Source organism: Miniopterus schreibersii (assembly GCF_964146895.1).
Source record: "Miniopterus schreibersii genome assembly, chromosome: 4".
NCBI lineage: Eukaryota > Metazoa > Chordata > Mammalia > Chiroptera > Miniopteridae > Miniopterus > Miniopterus schreibersii.
In genome coordinates, this window is record NC_138105.1 from 94,167,065 (window position 1) to 94,186,205 (window position 19,141).

General features: G+C 53.6%; 1 protein-coding gene across 1 annotated transcript in view; it reads right to left on the minus strand.

Moving 5' to 3' along the window:
- SLIT3 (slit guidance ligand 3) overlaps window positions 1–19,141 on the minus strand; it is a 528,596-nt gene that overhangs the window by 31,722 nt on the left and 477,733 nt on the right. The window contains exons 21-26 of the mRNA XM_081135280.1: window positions 15,220–15,288; window positions 14,785–14,856; window positions 14,136–14,207; window positions 7,238–7,309; window positions 5,522–5,685; window positions 3,412–3,536 (exon numbers count right to left, since the gene is read on the minus strand). Coding sequence (XP_080991406.1) covers window positions 3,412–3,536; window positions 5,522–5,685; window positions 7,238–7,309; window positions 14,136–14,207; window positions 14,785–14,856; window positions 15,220–15,288 — 574 coding nt within the window. The remainder of the gene's footprint in view (window positions 1–3,411; window positions 3,537–5,521; window positions 5,686–7,237; window positions 7,310–14,135; window positions 14,208–14,784; window positions 14,857–15,219; window positions 15,289–19,141) is intronic.

Genomic DNA, 19,141 nt, shown 5'->3' on the forward strand with positions numbered 1-19,141 from the left:
CCTGCACTTTAGTAAGCTCCCCAGGTGATTCTTGTGCACATGAGAGTGTGAGAAGCTCTGTTCTGTGACATTGAACGCATGTGCATGAAGCTACCTGGCTGAGAAAGCGTCAGCCGAAATATGCATTTTATTTCCCCAAACCATAGAATAGTGGTAAAATAATACCATACCCTCTGTGAAGCATCTGCTGAGTCCTGGCATCGAGGTAGGCTTGGTACACAGGCGGCCACCTATAGTCCTCCCAAGAGCCCTGCATGTGGGTGTGATTACTCCCAGTACAGCCGGGACAGTGGGAATGACAGAGAACCGGTTACAGTGGGGTGGCGGGTACAGCCTTTCCTGCAGCAGCAGGCTGGGTTCTGGGTTGGCGCCTGGCTCCCCAGGTGTGGGAGCCTGGCGAGGTTATTTTGTTTTTCTGAGCCTCAGGTGCCTCATCTATGGAAAGAGGATGACTGAGAGCCTTACAGAGATAATGAGCTTAGGCTGCTCACAAAGCCTGGCATTGTAGTCGGGTAACAGGAGCTGCTTTTTTTTTTTTTGTGTAACATTGTGGCTTCCCAAGGTCACCCAGCTAGTCCCTGGGAAAACGGAGGTGTCTGGAAACAGCTAGATAAATGCCTGAACGTTGAGCTTGGCTTCGTGGGTGTCTGGTGATTGTTGTCTCACCCACAATCACCTCGGTCGCTCTGCCTGGGTGGGCTCCAGCCCCGGGAGAAAGGAAGGCAGGGCACTAGCACAGGCCAGGGGCTGTGACGCAGCCCACAACGGAAGGACCCCTTTGGTTCAACCTGCTGCGGTTTATAGGTGAGGAGCCTGGCGAGGGGAGAGCAGGAGCTGCTCAAGGTCACTGGTGTGGTCAGGTAGGAGCAGGCTCCAGGGCGTCCTGCTTGGTTTTCTTTCCAACCCACACCCCATTTTCCCTGTCCTGGGAATTCAGACAGGGCCTCAAGGGCCAGGGACCCTCCCCCTCAGCCCTGGCGGCCACGGTGCTGGCCAATGGGCAGTGAAGGTGGTCGTGGAGAGGGTCATTTCTGGAATCAGTCGGCTCTGAGCTTTGAATCCCAGCCCCTCCTGACTATCCCGTTTTCTCAATTGTAAAATGAGGATCATTTTAGGACCTGCCTCCTGGGGCTTTGATGAGCACGCGAGATAATGTTTAGTAGAGTTCAGTGCACAGTAGGCTCCTAAAAAAATGTGGGCTTGTTAATGTTACTCTTATAGTCTTCACCGTCTCCACCATCACCTTCACCATCATTATCACTGTCATCATCACGTATGTACCCCGACCTGCCTGGGCCCAGCAGCTTCCTAAAGGTCAAAATCTTGGTTCAAATTCATCTGAAATCTACAAGATGCTCAGAATCTTGTGAGCAAAGTGCCAAGAGTGGCGCTGCCCTGCAGGTGCTCTGTTTGCAGGGACACCGATGGCCGGGCCAGCTTTGCAGTGTCTCCAAGTGTGGTTGGGAGAAACCTGGGCTTCAAATCCAGGTCCGCCACTTCCAGACCCAGGCCGATTTTATAGAGAGGGAAGCAAGACTCGGGATATGAAGTGGTTTGCTTTCCTTTTCATACGATACCACCCACCTCATGAAGTGATTATAAAAGTCGGAGGAGGGAACCCATGCATGAGGTCCGGTTGAGTGCCTGGTCCATAGTCAGTGCTTAAGAAGATAGCTATACGTGTAGGGAATTGGGGATGTTATCAGTGCAGATGGCACAGGTCTGAAAGAGCAGCTGATGGCCTTTGACAGTTCACAGTGTCAGAGACTGAGAATCCCTGGTGAAACCAACAATCTACTACCTGTTGAGGGTATTAGGGACCAGCATGCAAGGCTGAAGGTGCAAGGTAGCAATGCCAGCTAATCGAGGGCTTACTGGGTGCCCGGTGCTGTCCCAGGTGCATTGCACGTGTCACTGTACATTTTATTCTCACAGTCAACCTGCAAGGCAGGTCCTAGTGTACAGATGGGAAGGCTGAGGTGAGCCCACTGGCCATTGCCACACAGCAAGTAAATAACAGAGCTGGAATCCACACTGGCTTCTGTGTAATCCCACAGCCAGAGTTTTCTCCATGCATTAATATAAGGGAGTTTGAGGATCCAGGCCTGCTTAATTTCTACGCTTTCCCTACAATAGCTGTCTACATGGGAGGGTTGAGTGTGTGTGTGCCTCTGTGTGTGTGTGCATAGTGCATGAGTTTGGGACTCTAGTGAGTCTGAGGTCCTGGGGGTGGTTGCTTGGGGAGGCCTGGCTGGCTGGCTGGATTCAAAGGGACTCGGTTGGTGCTGTTCTCTCAGACCCGTAGGTGGCACCCTGACACTGTCTGCTGGAGGCACAGCTGCAGCTGAGAAAACCACCAGGGAGCCCTGTTCCCTGGAGTGAGCCTACCCCTCAAGCTTGTCACTGTACATCCAACCCCCCCCCCCAGGAGGTGCCAAAGATGCCAGCTCCCCCCTACGTAGCCTGCACTAGGCGTGTGCGTCAGATGCCAAGGGGCTGTTCTGAAACTCCTGGCTTGTCCAGTACATTTGAATGGGTACCTGAGGAGGCTGGAATCTGGGAGGGGCCTGGGGAAGAGGGTTAGTCACAGCTTTGCTGACCCCAGGGAGGCAGCCTGAGGGGCCCAGCTAACCAGGAAACCTTCCAGGGGACAATCAGGGCTCTGAAATCATAGCCCTGGGTCCTGTCCTAACCCTACTGCTTACAAGCTTTGGGACATCAAGTGAAGCTCTTTCAACATGAAGCCCAGTTTCCGCATCTGTAAAATGGGAATTAATGAGCTCTTCCTCATTGGTTTGCTGGGAGAGTTGAAAAAGAAAAGGTGAGTAAAATGCCCAGCAGCGAGCCTGGGACATGGTCCGTTCTCTATGTGGGGCGGGATAACGTGTTGTGGATGGTGCTGGGTGAGAATCTGCTGGGATCTGTGGGGGGGCAGACGGGAGAGCTGGGATCTCCATGCCCTCCCTGACTGTCCTGAGCCTGTCAACAGTGTGGTTGGCTGGTGACCCATAGGCCTTTTAATCCCCCATCCCTGTGTCCTCACAGGGATGGGTGTCCTGAGGGCAGAGTTGGGGAGGTGGGGGAGGGTCTGGAAATCCCATTGGGAGGGAAGCCAGGAGAGTGGGTTTAGCGGATGCCTCTACTTGGAAGTCTCTCTGAGCCTCACTTTCCCCAGTTTAACAAAGGAAGCACTACTTTCCTCCTTATTTCAGTGTCACTGTCAAGATCCTGCGGGGTCCTGGGTGACTGGCATGAGCATGATAAAACTGGGCAGCCCCACCAGCAGAACAGGAGTGTTACTGGCAAATGCCACTCTGGGGTCACCTGTGAAATGGAGTCACCCAGGCACCCAGGGAGGCGCAGGGCCCCTCCTCGGGTGGCAAATGGTGGGGGTGCGGCTTCCTGCCTTACCTTGTAGCCATAGGGGCAGGCGCAGCGGTAGAGCTCCACAGCATCCTGGCTACACGTCCCGTTGTTCTTGCAGGGGTTGGACAGGCAGGCGTTGCATTTGGCCACAATGTTGATGTCCACGGGCCCTGGACAGCAAAGCCACAGGGTGTTGGTGGCAGGTCCCCAAAAGGGCTCCCTGTCACACCTCCCTTCTCCCCTGCTTGGGCCCTTCTTCAGCCAGCTGCCAGCCCCTCCCCATCTCCGAGCACATAGGGCAGCTGGCCCTCCCCAGCCGGTACATCCAGTCCAGCCAGAGTCCCATTAATTCAGCCATTGTCCAGTGAGGGAAGAAATCACAGTGGGATGTCATTCAGAAGCACTTCTGCAGTCAAATAAATTACTGTAATTAGCCTGATCCAATTTCAGTGCTAATCTGCAAACAATGCACAGTAATTAGAAACCCCGAGTGTATCTTTTTTTGTTTTGTTCCGGAAGCTCTGGGCCCAGGCTCCATTGGGACTTCCCATCCCTCCCCTCACCCGCTCCTCACCCCCCCATGGAATGGTCTGAGCCAGGCTAAAGTCGACCCCGCATCTGGGCCAGAGAAGCCCTGCTTCAGAAGCCTTTGAAGCCTTCCATCGTCAGGAGGAAGGCGCAGTCTGAGAGGACACAGCAGTGGTGCCGATAGTGGGCAGTGGGCGGTGCTCGGTTCACTCTGCATCCATGACAGTGTCACCTGTGTCCTGCTCTTCAGCTATAAGGGCTGGAGGAGGGGATGTCACAGTTCTTGCACAGAGCTTGGCTGTAGGCCCTACTTAATGTTAGGACTTTAAATGAGCCCCAGATAATGGTTATCCATTTGGGGACTGGGTTAAGTTTGAGCCAGTGTGAGAGGGAGCATTTTTGGGTTGGTGACTAGAATGGCCTGACTGAGAGCTTCACATTAGAACAGGGAGACTGTCCCAGGGAGGCTGTGTCCCAAGGACATAGTGACGGTTTAAAGGGTAATTAAGGTAAAAAACCCCCCAAAACAAAAAAGCACTAAGGTTCTAAGAGATGAGCAAAGGGCATTAATGGACAAGTGTGTAAATACATATAGAGAGTAAATTTTTGAAAAAAAATTCAGTTTCCCCAATAATCAAAGACAGACAAAATATAAAGAGATATACTTTCTACCTGCTGAATTAGCAATGACTAAATGAGATGAAATAATGCAAGAGTGGAAAAATGCACCGGAATGGAGCTACTGGGGAGTCAACTGCTTACAACCCTTTTTGAAAACAAGTCTGGCGACATGTGTGAGACTTGAAACACCAGCATGCCCTCTGGCTCAGGGATTTCTGGTCTCTGAATCTTATCTGAGGACGTAATTTTAAATAAAGATGTTTATGCATCAAGAGTAAGGCAAAAACTGGAAATACTCTATAGGTTCAGAAGGAACTGGTGAGAGAAGCTGTGGAGGGAGATCACAGCCTGGTGCCCGAGAGCCTGCACTTGGGAACCAGCAAGACCCTGAACCCCCCCGCACCGTGGCCTCCAGAAACTGTGTAACTTCCATCAGCCTCAGTTCTTTCATTTTTTAAAAATGAGGGAGATTCTAGGATGTACCCTGTAATGTACCCCAGAGAGGTGCTGGCGGAGTAAATAAATTATTACATGGAAAGTAAAAGTGAAATGAAACAACACCTGAAAAAGTGCCTTGGGGCGCGGGGGGGGGGGGATAAATACTGATGGGAAAAAAAGAAAATGAAAATGAAAGGAAAGCATTTAACATGATGCCTGCCTGCCGAGGAGAACCCAGCAGCGCTGGTTATCACCACGATGCAGTGGTCAGGTCCCACTGCCAGGGGTGTGCCGGGAGGTGCGTGCGCTTTAAGTGCTGGGTGGAAAATGCAGGTGAAGAATTCCCCAGCCATGCAGGGGTGCGGAGAGAAGGCAGGCAGGGGAGACAGGCCAGCCGAGGGGCTTGGGCAGACTCACAACGGGCCTCAGAGGCGGGCCCACATCAGGTTCAGCCCGGGTCCCCGTGTGGCCCGTGGGACGGACAGGGCAGTGGTTCCAGGAGCCCCAGCTGTTAACGGCCAGCTCTGGCCGGCTGCAGGGCCGGGTGGAGGGGCGCGTCGGCACCTACCTTTGCACTGGAATCGGTGGGTGGGGGTGGTGAGCAGGAGTCTGTCGGCCATGGGCTCGGGGCTGCTGCAGCGGGCGATGCCAGGCTCCTTGTACCCCGCCTTCACCCACTCCGACAGCCAACGCAGGCTGCAGTCGCAGTGCAGCGGGTTGGTTCCCAGCGCCCTGGGAGGCAGAGCAGGGAGTCAGGGTCCCCCCACCTGCCTGGGCCCACAGGCTCTGTACCCTTGGCCCCTGGAGAAGCAGAGTCTTTGGACTTTGGCTAGATTGGGGGTGTCTGGCATGAGGACCAGTTGACCCCAGGCTGTATCCCTAATCCCTGGAAATGTTTCAACCCCGGTGAAGCCCCCCTCACCTCTGAGGCTTAGTTCTCATGCACCCCACTAAGACAATCCTTAATCAAGTGTCCTGGGCCTCTTATTTCATTATTGGGCCCTCCTGCCCACTGACCAGCCCACTGGAGGACATTCTCTGCAGAGAAGGGCTTGGTGCCCAGCAACACTGAGGGGGTTCAGAGCGCTCCCCTCGCCAACGTGCCGCTCAGGATGTTGAGTGTTTTGAGCTGAAGGCACTTGAGAAACGGCTGCTGCAGGGGAGGCTCTCTGACGTCCCCCTTTCTACCTAAGAGCAGGTCACGTTTCCCAAGGGAGGTGCCCCCCCACCAGGAAGAGAAGGGCATTCCTATCACCAGACACTGGGAGGCTGGGAACAGGCAGACCTCCTACAATACCCTGCTCGTCCACTAAGGTTCCCATATATTTGCTGGTCACTGCCCCACAGTTACGGCCCCCACCCCAAGCCCCTCTGTCACGTCAGAGCCCACAGTTTATCATTCTTTGTGCTGAAAGGTGTGTAAGCTTTGGGCCCGGTGGTGGCTTCGGGTCTTCACCTTCCTTGTGAAGATTCCCGTAACAACTAAAAATGGGAAGTACATCTGTGTGCTTTTCTCCTGCTAATCTGTTTACGTGAGTTTAACTCTTAGGCCGGCCAGAACCTACACGCTCGGCGGGGAGGGCACAGCACTGTCCAGAGCCGGTGTCTCTGAAGCGGTGCCTAGGAGGAAAACGCTAGAACCTCTGCCCTTTTAAATCACATCCTTTCACATTTCTGTTTTCAATGTTTTATAATATGCATACATAGCATGTCCGAAAAGAATGAAACACACAGAGTAGGCTGCGAACTCACACATTTTCCCTGGAGAGGTATGGGACAGCTCGGAGTCAGGGCCTCAGCTCCCCCGTGGGTAAGGGGAGGGGGGAGCCTGGGCGGAGAGCAGAGTGCTAAAGGCTGCGCGCTTTGGGGTCAAGGCGAGCCTGGATCCGAGCCAGAGCTCGTGACCACCAGCTGTGCAGGCCTCAGACAAATTCGCTGGCCTGTCTGTTTCCGTTTCGTCGTGTGTTCTAAGGGGGTACAGATACTCACTGCCGTAAGAAATAAATGAGATAATTTATCTGCAGTGCTGGGCGCAGAGTAAGAGTTTTATGTGAGCTCTTATCTACTACGTGTGTACATTGTTTGCACAGTTGATGGTGCCTTTGGAGGCAGCTGAAGCAGAGAGCACACAGTGTGTGCGATGTGGGTCCACTGTTGGAAAATATGCTCTGCACACAGAATGAACAGCCACTGACACGTGAACAGGGCCGCTGCTAGCCGTGGCCCTAGAATGATGCTCCATTCTGAGTGGGTGCAAGCCGGGGAGAGAGACATGGCTACTTACAGATGGGAAAGGGATGCCAGGTCATTGAAGGAGCCTTCAGGGACGCTGGAGATGTCGTTGCCATGCAGGGTTCTGCGGCAGAAGCACAGGTGGGGAGGTTAACACCCAGACGGATGTGACTCAGGGCCCTCTCCTGGTGTCCCAGGCTGGCCCAGTCACCCTCAGTTTCACCAGGAGCCCCACTGCCGGCAGCAGCAGGTGCCATGTCCTTTGTGGCCAGTGTGTGGATGTCTCCGTGCCCAGCTCAGAGGCAGGGACGTCAGGGGGTAGGCGGTTTGGGAAAGAAGAGCATGGACTTTTGAATGGAACAGGAATGGGATGGAACCAGTCCCTTTTAGCTGTGGAACACTGGGTTAGTTACTTTACTTTCCGGGCCTCTATTTTTGCACCTCTGAAAATGGAGGGCTATCTACCTAATGGAGGCACTGGAGCTTCAGAGGTAAAGTGAACAACCATGGCTGAGACTGTAAGTTCTGCAGCCAGGCTGCTTCCATTCAAACCCTGATTCTGCCACTTACCAGTTGTGTGACTGAGGGCAAAGTTACCACCCTCTCTGTGCCTCAGTTTCTTATTGTAAAATGGGAATGAAAGTAAAAAGATCTGTCACAGAAGGTGGCTGTGGGTGTGTTAATCCATGCAGAGTCTGTCATTTTCAAAGTGCTAAATAATTAGCCTTTACTAGCATTTGTGACGGGGCTTGAAGAATGCCTGGTTCAGATCAAGAGACTGGTTCCCTTTCATTCACCTTGGGAGATTATGGCGCGTGAGAAATGCTATGCTCCCAGCTCGGGTGGCAGAGGAAGGGGGGTGCTCAGCTCCTGCGGCAATGCCCGGAGCCTCACCCTCGTCTTAATGGGAAAGGGCTTGGTGTCAGCCACACACACGTGGGCCTGGCGCTTGTGTGCATCTGAGTGTATCTTCTAACAGCATGTCCACGGGGCCAGGCAACCTGCTTGGTATCCCTCACACCTCTCTCCACCCTGCGGTGCAGTAGCTGGGAGCTATTTGCACCTGCAGAGTGGTGGCATATACCGAGCTTTCAATAAACGCCTGGAGAATAGGTCCTGGGGAAAATGGAATGAACATGACTTTGTTGCTCAAGTAACAACACGAGCAAATCCACAACCCATGGATTGTACCCTCCGCTGAAGCCTAAACCATCAGCCGCATACCCAACCCCTCAGCTGATGGCTCACTTTGGGTCTGGCCTGCGAGATGCAAGGTGGGTGAAATTAACTGACACTCAGAGGCATCTTTAGGGACTGCTGGGCACAGACCCCTGTGCTGTGAAGGGAGCCCCGGTGAAATGCAGGGGTGATGGGCATTGACTGTGCAAGTGTGAACAGGACTACAAGCCGTGAATCTGCTCTTTTGTTCTTGTAGCTGATGCTAGCCTGGCTGGGTCTTCAGCTAAAACAGACATGACCTTAATTATACTTAATACAGAACAGAGGCTCTGAGCTGACAGAGCATTGGAGCTAATTCACGTGCCGGTTTCTGAGCCTGGTTTCCAGAGGCTGATTCAGGGGGATGGGGTGGGGCCTAAGAGGCTGCGTTTCTAACAAGCTTCCTGGTGATGCTCCTGGCTCTCCGACCCACGTTTAGTGGCCTTAGGTGGTCATCCTTGTCACCCTGAGCAACCGCTCCTTCCCCTCGCAGGACAGCAGGAAGAGGGTGAGAGTCCTCTGGAGTGTTCAGGTAGCTTCCCACCTCCCCAGGTAAGAAGGGGCTAGAAGCCCTTCCTGGCCCTTTCATCAGTATCACTTAATCTCTGATTCACGGGGTTATTTATGGATCACACCGGCCCCTGCCTGCTATTAATTTGGATCACTTCATGGCTGCTTGCTGCTTGGCTAATGCACCCAGCCCTGTTGTTAATGTTGTTAATCATTTCTGAATGAGGCCTGGGCACCTGGAGAGGCACGGAGCCCTAATTTAAAAACACCGAACGACCCAAAGGCAGCGTTGGCGCGGTGGCTCCTGCGAGTCACGCTCCCCTTTGTTATGAACGGAGCGGCTGAGATCTCTATAAACTGCCGAGCAAAGGGGCCGTAATTTACTGGGACAACACTAAAGAAACCTGCCTACTCTGCAGGTTCCTGCTCCTGGTTTGGTTCCCAGAGAGGGACTTCCCCACGTCTAACACCATCCTACAGGATGCCAGGGAAGTGGGACAAACGTGCCCTCCCAGGAAGCACTTGGCACTGCCCCCTCCCCAGGGCTGAACCCCCAAAGACTCATCTCCGGGTGCCTGGGGCTCCATCTTTCCTCCAGACTCTTAGCAGGCATTAAAGGCAAACTTGGGACTCTGGGGTGTGGGTGAGGCTGTCATTAGAGCAAGGCGAGGACATAGGCATCTCTGTCAGTTCCAGGCTGCCTGAAACAAACCATCCTTCTAACTGTGGGTTGGGGGGTGGGTTCTCTTATGAGCAGGCTGGGCCCCTCCGGGGTGACCTGGGGGTTAAGGTCTGCAATCAGGATCCTGGGTTCGGATGCCTCTCTGATAATCACTGGCTGTGTGAGCTGAGACAATGAATCTTTCTGTGCCTCAGTTTCGTCATCTCTACAATGGAGACATTCATAGTATTTACTTGCATGCAGTAGCTATCTGTTGGAGGGTGTGGGCTACTCGGCTTCAAGCTCCTCTTTTCTGTAACAGTTCCCCCGTTTCATGGGGGATCACTCCTCCCCCACTCTCAGCCCAAGTGCTTTGGCCTCATGGGTGGAGCTATGGCCCAGGTCTGCCCAGTGAAAGCCAGGGTGACTGGTTTGAGGTTGAGCATGTGACCTAAGTGGACCAATGAGAGAGATTTCTGGGGCTCTGCCTGGAACTACAAGGACAGGCAGAAAGATGCACATCGGGGTCAGTAACATCAGCACCTGCACCCAGCCCCAGAGCCCAGTGTCTGCTACTGAATTCAGTTACCCGTGTTGCTGAATTCTCTTTTTATACACCAAAGGGCCTCACCAGGACCATGGTTTGGAGGTCAAAAGGAGTCCCCTTTTTTGCTTACCAGAATTATCTGATGTTCAACAGCTGGTCAAAAATGAAATGCGGTTTGGGGCTGGGTGCAGCAGGGCAAAGAGGGGGGAAATCTGTAATACTGTCAACAATAAATAAAAAATATTCTATGTAAAAAAAAGGAATGGGGTTGTCTGAAAAGGGAGTGAGCTCTTGGTCTGTGAAGGCAATCAAGCAAAGGGCAAATGGAGCCCTTCGCAGGCCTGTTGTAGGGAGGATCTGTGCAATCCATAGAGCATGATGAACAGCCCCATGTGCACAAACAGTAAACATGATCTTACTTCAGGGACTAGGAGCTAAAAATACCGAGGATGATGGATGCTAATCCACTCCCTCTCTCAGAGCACACGCCAAATTAGCAAGCCCAGCGCTAAGCGATTCCAGGTGGCTCTCCTGCGGCCGAGTTGGGGGAGTGACAGTTGGGACCACACGCACACAAGGCATGTGGCTTGGTGTGGGGCAGAGATCAGGGAACACACAAATCCCCGGAGGAGAGAGAGAACGTTCACGAGAATGTTCTCATCTGGCTATTTTTAGATGAGGGGTTAAGTAGGAAAAGCATATTTTCATACAATGTTTTGTACTCAGAGCTCCCTGACCAACCTCCTGTCTAGGTCTCTGAAATGTATTCATATCCATCCACCCGCCAACACACACATACACACACACATACTCATTACACACACACAGACACATACACAGACACATATACACACACAGACACACAGAGATACACACAGACACAGAGACACACACACATACAGACACACATACAGACACACATACACACAGACACATACAGACACAGACACACACACAGTGACACACACATACACACACACTCACAGACACACACAGGTGTCAGGTCTCTCCCGCTTTCCAGAGCACTTTTTGGCCTTTGTCTGGCTGAATCTTGAGGCTCATTCTCCCGCCCCTCCCCAAACCACCAGCATCCCTGGGTCTCTGGAGTCATTTCCAAAATTTTAATCAAAATAATGAAACCCTTTAGAAATGAGAAAAATCTACAAATGCCTAAATGTCGTTGCCTATGTTGCAATTCCTGATTTCAAAAAAGCCTCTTTTTGCCCCCCTCTCAAGTGCCAATATGCCACTGTCTTCATTCGCCTTTAACTTCGCCTTCATTTATCGCAGAAATGACTTAACGCTAACAGTTGGCCATCGATGGCTTCTTTCATCTGCCTGCACTCCCGCACAGCCTCCTTCCCAGGTACAAGTGTTCACAGGTGACGACTGCACCGTGTGTGCGGATTAGGGTTCTCTGCCTCGCAGCGCGGTGTGGTGAACACCCCATGCCTCCGGGCGGCCCTCATCTCCTATGGTAACTTCATCGGCTGCCTGGGTGATGCTTTCCTCCAACATGTCCCCACGTGGCACTTGTAGGTAATATTTAAAATTTAGGTTAAAAATGACAGTGCAACCAGGATCCTCACACACAAAACCTTTCCCTCATCCTGGATTAGTCTGCAGCATAAATTCCTGGATGTGCAGTTACTGGGAGAAGGGACGCAGAGATCGTAAAAGAAATGTAGGCTGGGGACACTTAATATTCCCTGAACTGGCCCTGATGCAGGAGACGGTTGCTCCCCACTGAGCAGAGGGTCTCGATGAGGGCCCCTAAGACTCCCTCTTATCCACGTGATCCCACGATTCTAAAATCACGGTGCTAAAAGCCTCCTTGCTCCTAATTCAAGGAGGCTGGTGCATGGCACGTGCAAGTGCACCCTGATGAACTGAACCGGCGGGGCAGGCTGTGTGCTGAGGGGGAGCAAACGGGGGATGCTCACCCCACCACCCGGCAGACAGACAGACGGACAGGCGAGCACTCTCTTTCTGCCTTTTACGTGGCCCCGACCAGAACTGCTCTAACTATGAACAGATGCACAGAGAACCCACTCAAATCGGCAGCCGCACCCCCAGCAGCAAACCTATGCACAGAGCTGGAAGACTGGGATGGGAGACGACAGGTTGGGATAGAGCGGGGACGGTGGGAGGGGGGGGGCAGGTCCAGCCTCAGCCCTGGCTGACGAGATGAGCCCACGTCCCGCGTGTTCAACGGGAAAGAGGGAAATGTTTCTTGCTGATGTTTCCATTCTCCGAGTCCCCGGAGAAGGTGGATAATAAATAAGTGACAATAACAGATGGCACCCTGTCGGCAAGGGCACTCCTCTGCCCCCAGAGAATTGATTTTTAATAACAGCGCAGATGACATGTGGCGGAGTTGTCGCTGACACCGGCGTTTTGTGGGCCTCAATAAATCACATCAGCCTGGAGGCTCTGGAATGGACCAGGATCAGTGGGTGCTGTTTGCTGACTGCTCCTGGGTGCTGGGAAGGGTCCCAGGGCTCCGAGTTAGGAGGCTGGATCCTGCCACCCCTGACTGCCAGACCCTGGGCGAGTTACTTTACCGATCCAGGCCTCAGTTTCCCCATCTTAAAAATGGGCACAAGCCTCTCAACCTCACAGCACTGTTGCAAAGGGTTACATGAGGCAATGGCCATGAAAAGCCTGTAAAACATGGTTATCACTATTATAGTAATAATGGGCCAGAAAGGTAAGAGGTTAGTAGGTTTGGGGCAGAGTGTCTGGCATCTCTGCTCTCATAGGAGCATCATTCAAAGGATCCTCCCTGTGCCAGGTGAGAAGGCAGAAAAACCAGGGCCACCAGGCCTAGGGTGGGGCAGCAGGGAGGTGCCATTGCTGCTTTTGCAAGTGCTGATGTGAGAACAGCGGTAACAAGTGAATACAGTGGCACCTCGGTTTTTGAACGTCTCTGTCGACAAACATTTCGAGTTACAAACGCCATAAACCCAGAAGAAATGCTTCAGTTTTCAAACATGCATCGGAAATCGAACATGCCACGTGGCTTCCCCTGAGGGCAAGATCCTGAGGCCCAGCTGTCGGCTGTGGATCCCTCGGTTTTCCAGCATTTCAGAGCTCGAACGGTCTTCCGGGACGGGTTACATTCAAAAGCCGAGGGACCACTGTATTTAGAAAGGGTTTTCTGTGGGCCAGAACTGCGCTAAGTGCTTTATATACAGTATCTCATTTAATCCTCACAAGAGCCTGAGGCAATTAGCCTTGTTATCTGATTTTGCGGATGAGAAGCCTGCAGCTGGGGGGAGGGGCAGAGCTGTGCCTGGGAAGCAGGTGGCTCCATCTCTCTCAGTGGGCTGGGTCCCCCATCTATGTGTAGGGCAGGGCCAGGCAGGTGCCACATGGTGACTGGGGGTGGGGGAGACAGAGGGGAGGGGTGCTCAGCCAGGTTCCTGGGAATTCAGAGGCAAACCCTGGAATGGCCAGGCCTCTCTGTTTTCAGAGAGAACATAGAAATTAGGGTTTGCATGAGAAACCTCCTGATATTTAAATGTTGGCAACTACCTGAAACTTTGTTTTGTAAAAAAGATACTCTAAGAGCAGACTGTCCAAGTGTTAACTAACAGCTGACTGTGAGCCATGGTCCTGAGCTTCCGCTTGGTCCTTGCAGAGGTTCAATGTGAGTGTCGCCCCTCTGAGGCCAGAGGGACCGACTGCAAAACAGTGATCCTCAAAACAGCGGCTCCTTGCCGCACACGTGCTCTGCTGGTGTGCGGAACATAACCGCATATCCTAAGCCTCGAAAGGGAGGTGCCCCCGATCCCATTTTACACGTAAAGAGCTAGAAACTCAGAGGGTTAGTGACTTGCCCAAGGCTCCCCACGTGGCCGTGGGCTGGAACTGGGAATGGCCGGTGCTTTCCTCCCCCTTCAGCCAGTGAGGGTGCTGGGCGCGGGGGTCGGGAAGGGTGAAGCGGGCGTGGGACAGAGGGGCTCTGGGACCGCCCGCTGCTACCCAGGGCCGGGCAGGGCTCGTACTCACAGCACTCGCAGGGACCGCAGCCCGTTGAAGGCGTGGGCAGGGATGCAGCGCAGCCGGTTGTAGCTCAGGATCCTGCGGGAAAGGGCACGGTGCGCTGCCGGGTCTCCCCCTCGGGGCTCCCGGCTCTCCCCCTCGGGGCTCCCAGCCGCAGGGGCAACGCTAACGGCGCATCTTCCCCATTTGACTGGACTGGCAAACGCACCCTAACGCTGAGGGGAAGAGAGCCGCCTCCCCCACCCCAGGAAGCCCACTGGCTTCTTGTGCCGGTTCCTTCCAGGTCCCTTGGCAGGCTGGCTCCCCAACCAGCGTTACCATCACCCCCTCCGCTGTCCAGTGGCGAGTGTTCACCAAGTGCGGAGCTCATGGGACATGAACGGGGCTGAGCAAAACGTAATTGTGTAGGGAAGCCTTCCGCTGGGAGAGATTCACAAAGCAGGAAGGTATTCCAAAGAGGCCTCCTTCAGAAGCTACGGGGTGCAGGTCCTGTCCGACTGCCCCGGCAGTGGAGCCCAGACCTGCGTTATTTTCCTTCCGATGATTAAGGTCTGCCCTGTGCAGGGGCAGCCACAGCCCCGGGGATCGCTGGAGCAGAGGAGCTGGGCCTGAGGGGGTGGGGGAAGAATGGCACAGGGCACCTCACGGCACTCACAGGGTGGAGAGGTGAGACATGTTACTGAAGGTGTAGTTGGTCAGCACGCCAATGCTGTTGTTGCTCAGGTCGCTAGGAAAAGGGAAACAGAAGGGTCATATTTACTGTTAGTTGCATCGGAGGGGGTCATTTCCAACTTTCACACATGCCTGCCATCCATTCTCCATCCATCCTTCCTTCCATCCTTCCTTCCATCCATCCCCGCCCCCAGCCGAGGAGGAAGGTGGCGCGAAGGCCAGCAGTGAGGCGCCGGGCATTTCTGCACGTGGTTCTCAGTGGGTCAGGCAGGTTCCTGCCAGCTGTCTTTCTCTGCCGGGCGCCGGGAGGGACAGCAGGGGGGCTGTAAGCCTGCAGGACCGGCCACCCTCACTCTCCATGTCTCCTGAGCTTCCCCAGAGAGAAAACGAAACGTCCAGCCCAAGCCGGGCTCCTTACATAAGAGTCAGGTGTCGGAGGGCGGACAGCTCCTTGGGCACGGCTGTTAAGTGGTTTCCTTCCAGGTACCTGAAAGAGAGGCGCAGAGTGACACTGGCAGAGACACCTCACACACTGTCATTTCCCCAGAGAAGCCGCCCCCGACTTTCTAGACTGGGTTGGTCCCGGCTTACTCTCTCATAGCCCCCCCAAGGCACACCCTATACTCGTTGTTTAAGGTTTATCTGCGTGATTACTCAGCCGGTGGTGGTTTTCTCCACTGGACTGCTATTCTGAACCACGATGTCGGGGGCTCTTGTCTCAAACGGTCTGGTGCTGATTGTCCCCAAGACCGTGTACAGCAGGTGCTGTACAAACAATAGGCCCACTCTGCACCAGCCTTCACAACACGTGTACCCAGCAGGGGTTCGCAGTTGAGGAAGCAGAAGCTCAGAGATGTTAAAACATTTGCCCAAGGTCACACAGCAAGCAAGTGGCTTATTGTACTCCTACTGCAGTCCCTTGCGGCCTCTTGTCAGCATGCAAAGGCAGGTGCAGGGCCTGGAGCATGGACACCAGGACACATACTTCTGGGGCCTCTGGGTCCACTGTGCCAGTTCCCCTGGGTTCCAGCTGGGCTCTGAAGGGTGCTGATAGGATCAGCCTCTCTTCCTGCTTAAAATCCCTCCCTGGATTCCACTGCTGGTTAGAGAAGGGCTATCTATCTATCTATCTATCTATCTATCTATCTATCTATCTATCATCTATCTACCTACCTATCTATGGAGAGAATATATTTACTTAACGGAACTGGTTCATGCCACTGTGGAGGTGGAGAGTCTGTGGTCTGCAGGTCAGGCTGCCAGACTGGAAACCCAAGGAGGATTTCTATGTGACACTCTTGAAGCAGAATTCCCACTTCTCTAGGAAACCTCAGCTTTTTTTTTTGTTTTTTAATATATCTTTATTGATTTCAGAGAAAGGAAGGAAGAGGGAGAGAGAGAGAGAGAGACAGAAACATCAATGATGAGAGAGAGTCATTGATCGGCTGCCTCCTGCATGCCCCACATTGGGGATCGAGCCCGCAACCCGGGCATGTGCCCTGACCAGGAATCAAACCGCAGATCCTAGGTCTGATGCTCAACCGCTGAGCCACGCCTGGCTGGGTGGAAATCTCAGCTTTTCGTAAGGCCTTCAGTGGGTTACCAGGCCCACCTCCACATTATCGCAGATCAGGAAATCCACTTAGAAAGCCAACTGCTTATGATGCTAATTGAATCTAGGAAGTACCTTCTCTTGTGTTTGTCCTAAGAACTGGGCCGAATGGACACGTGAAGTTAACCATCATGGTCCCTGTCTCTCTTTCCAGTTCATCTTACGGCCAACGCCCCCTTGACCTCTGGTTCTAGCTCCTCTGACCTTCCTCCTCCCCAGACGCCCCCGCTCCTCTCGGGGTGGGGGCAGGTCCGGTCCCTCTTCTCCCTCCTTGCCTAATTAACTCCTACAGATGCTTGGATCTCAGCTCAAGCATCCCTTCCCCACTATCATCTCCCACACCCACTGGTGACACGGCAGGTTCCCCAAGTGTTTAACCCCATGGTGACATCCTGAGAGTGACTCTGTGATCAATGGGGCAGAACGGGTCTGTTCTGCTCACCACAGCACCCTGTGCACTGGTGGGCAGCAGGAGATGCTCAGGAAACGTCATCTGTGTGATGAAAACCCCAGAGCTCCAGGGGACAGGGGTGCTGCGAGGGAGCGAGGGAGCGGGGCAGTGGCTCTAAGTTCAGAATGCCCCTGGTGACCTGGCCCGGCAGCTCAGAAGACGTGGAACCAAAAGATCCCACTTGAGAAATGCAGACGTGGCTGTGTGGGAAGCCCTCTCTGTAGGACGCCCTTCTTGACAACTCTGAACTCCAACGTTGCAGCCCAGGCCTGGAGGGACCCTTGCAGAAGACGGCACTCTGGCTGCCCACCCGCCTTAGGACTAGTGTGACATTCCCAGCGGGTTAACCATGTGCTGACCTGTATTTAAATGCTCTGTGTCGGACTCAGTGCCAGCACACGGGGACACGTCTGCTTCACATGAAAGTCCACACAGACCTCTGTGAATGGATGATTCCAGGTCCCGTTTGGAGCTTTGCTGTGCTGATAAGTGCCCTGCAAAAACCTCCTGGGCCTGCTGGATGGTGAATGAGAGGGCGGGCAGACACCTTCCAGGAGCCCTCACTCCAGGCCAGGATATCTGGGGTGACGTGGAGCACAGGGAGCTGAGGCTCACATCCGGCCCCACTAGCTAATAGCTGTGTGACCTTGGGAAAGTTACGTAACCTCTCTGAGCTTGTGTTTCCTCATCTATAAAATGGGCTTATAACCATCACCACTCTGAAGTGATTATGAAAGTTAAATCACTCTCCGTGGAGGGCTCTCGGAGCAGTGCCGGGCATACTGGTGCTCAATACACTTTAAACATACACATATATACACAGGCGCACATCTATCCATCCAACAATACACATGCTCGTGGAAAGGCAGATAACCACCCCCTGCTGTCTATTTTATTTCTAAAATGAGAATCAGACCATGTAACTTTCCCGCTTAAATTTCTTCCGTGGCCCCTGCATGCCCTCCTGGGATGGAGAGCCCGCCCTCGTCAGGGCCGACAAGAACCTACACATCCCCCAAGTTCTCAGCACACACCTGCTTTCCATCCTACTGGCCCCATCTCACGGCCTTCGCGGCTTCCTGACCTTAAGATCTGACCACCTTGTGACTTCATAAAACATGTTTTTTCTACTCCTTTCCCCCCTTTATTTTCCCGGGAAATACTATTCTACTTCCTCTGAAACGCCCGGGTCACTCGTGTGCTCTCTGGTTGTTCTCCCCTAGTCCAAGTTTCTGAGATCGGGAGTCTTATCTGTCCCCTGGGCTGCTGCTCTCCCGGCTCCTCCGACGGTATCTGGCACAACAAGCTCAATAAACACTTGGTGCAGTGAAGGGGGCTCTCAACCCTGAGGCTGTGCTCGGGTCTCCCTGAGCCCTCCCGTCCCCCCACCAGATGGTCATGACTGCCCCAGAGCCTAGAAGTGTCCTCGACTGAAGCCATCTGCTGAGGTCTTTCCAGAGCCTGTGCCAGGACGTCTAAGTGCTGCTGTGCCCAGAGCCAGCCTGCTCTTCAAAGACGTGATCAACACCATCCAGCTGGCTGGAGACCATTACTACCCCTCTCCCTGGGCCAGAGAAAGGCAAGGATGCAGCCTTGATGGGCAGTTGCTCTATACATGCTCTGGGGAGCCCGGCAGTGCTGGGGCACAGAGTGGCGTTGCTAGAGAAGGTCCAGCTGGAAGGACTCAGCTGGAACCACAGACAGGTTCCTGCATCATCATGGCAGGGGTTCTGGACTTGCCTTCTCCCTGCTTAAATGCAGGGGCAGGTCCCAACAAGCAGGGCCACTGGGCAGAGCACACAGGGACCTGGGCCTCTGCCACAGGGGAGGAGTAGTTTAGTGGCTCAAGGATGAGCCTTGGGGTCAGCAGACCCGGGCTGGAGTCTAAGCTCTGCTGCTGCTTGGCAGCCTGATCTTAAGAAATTTTCCAACCTTCCTGTGCCTCAGTTACCTCATCTGCAAAATGGGAGTAAAAATATCAGCCTTGTCAGGTTGTTGGATTAAATGAGGTCGAATAAGAAATAATCCAGCACAGCTCTGGCACATGGTAAATACTCTGTAAACAGCAGCTCTGGAGAATTCCCGCAGACGGGACCTTGACCCTGCTTCCCTAAAGGCCGGGGGAGGCAGAGCTTCCCAACTCCTCCACATCCCGGGGCGCATGCTCTGTTCTGCTCACGTGTGCTTGTCACTGGCTGCATGGCTCTCCCCTCGTGCACGCATGTCTATCTTCCTCACTGGGTTTGAGATAAGGAGACAGCTTTGTCTCAGCTGCCC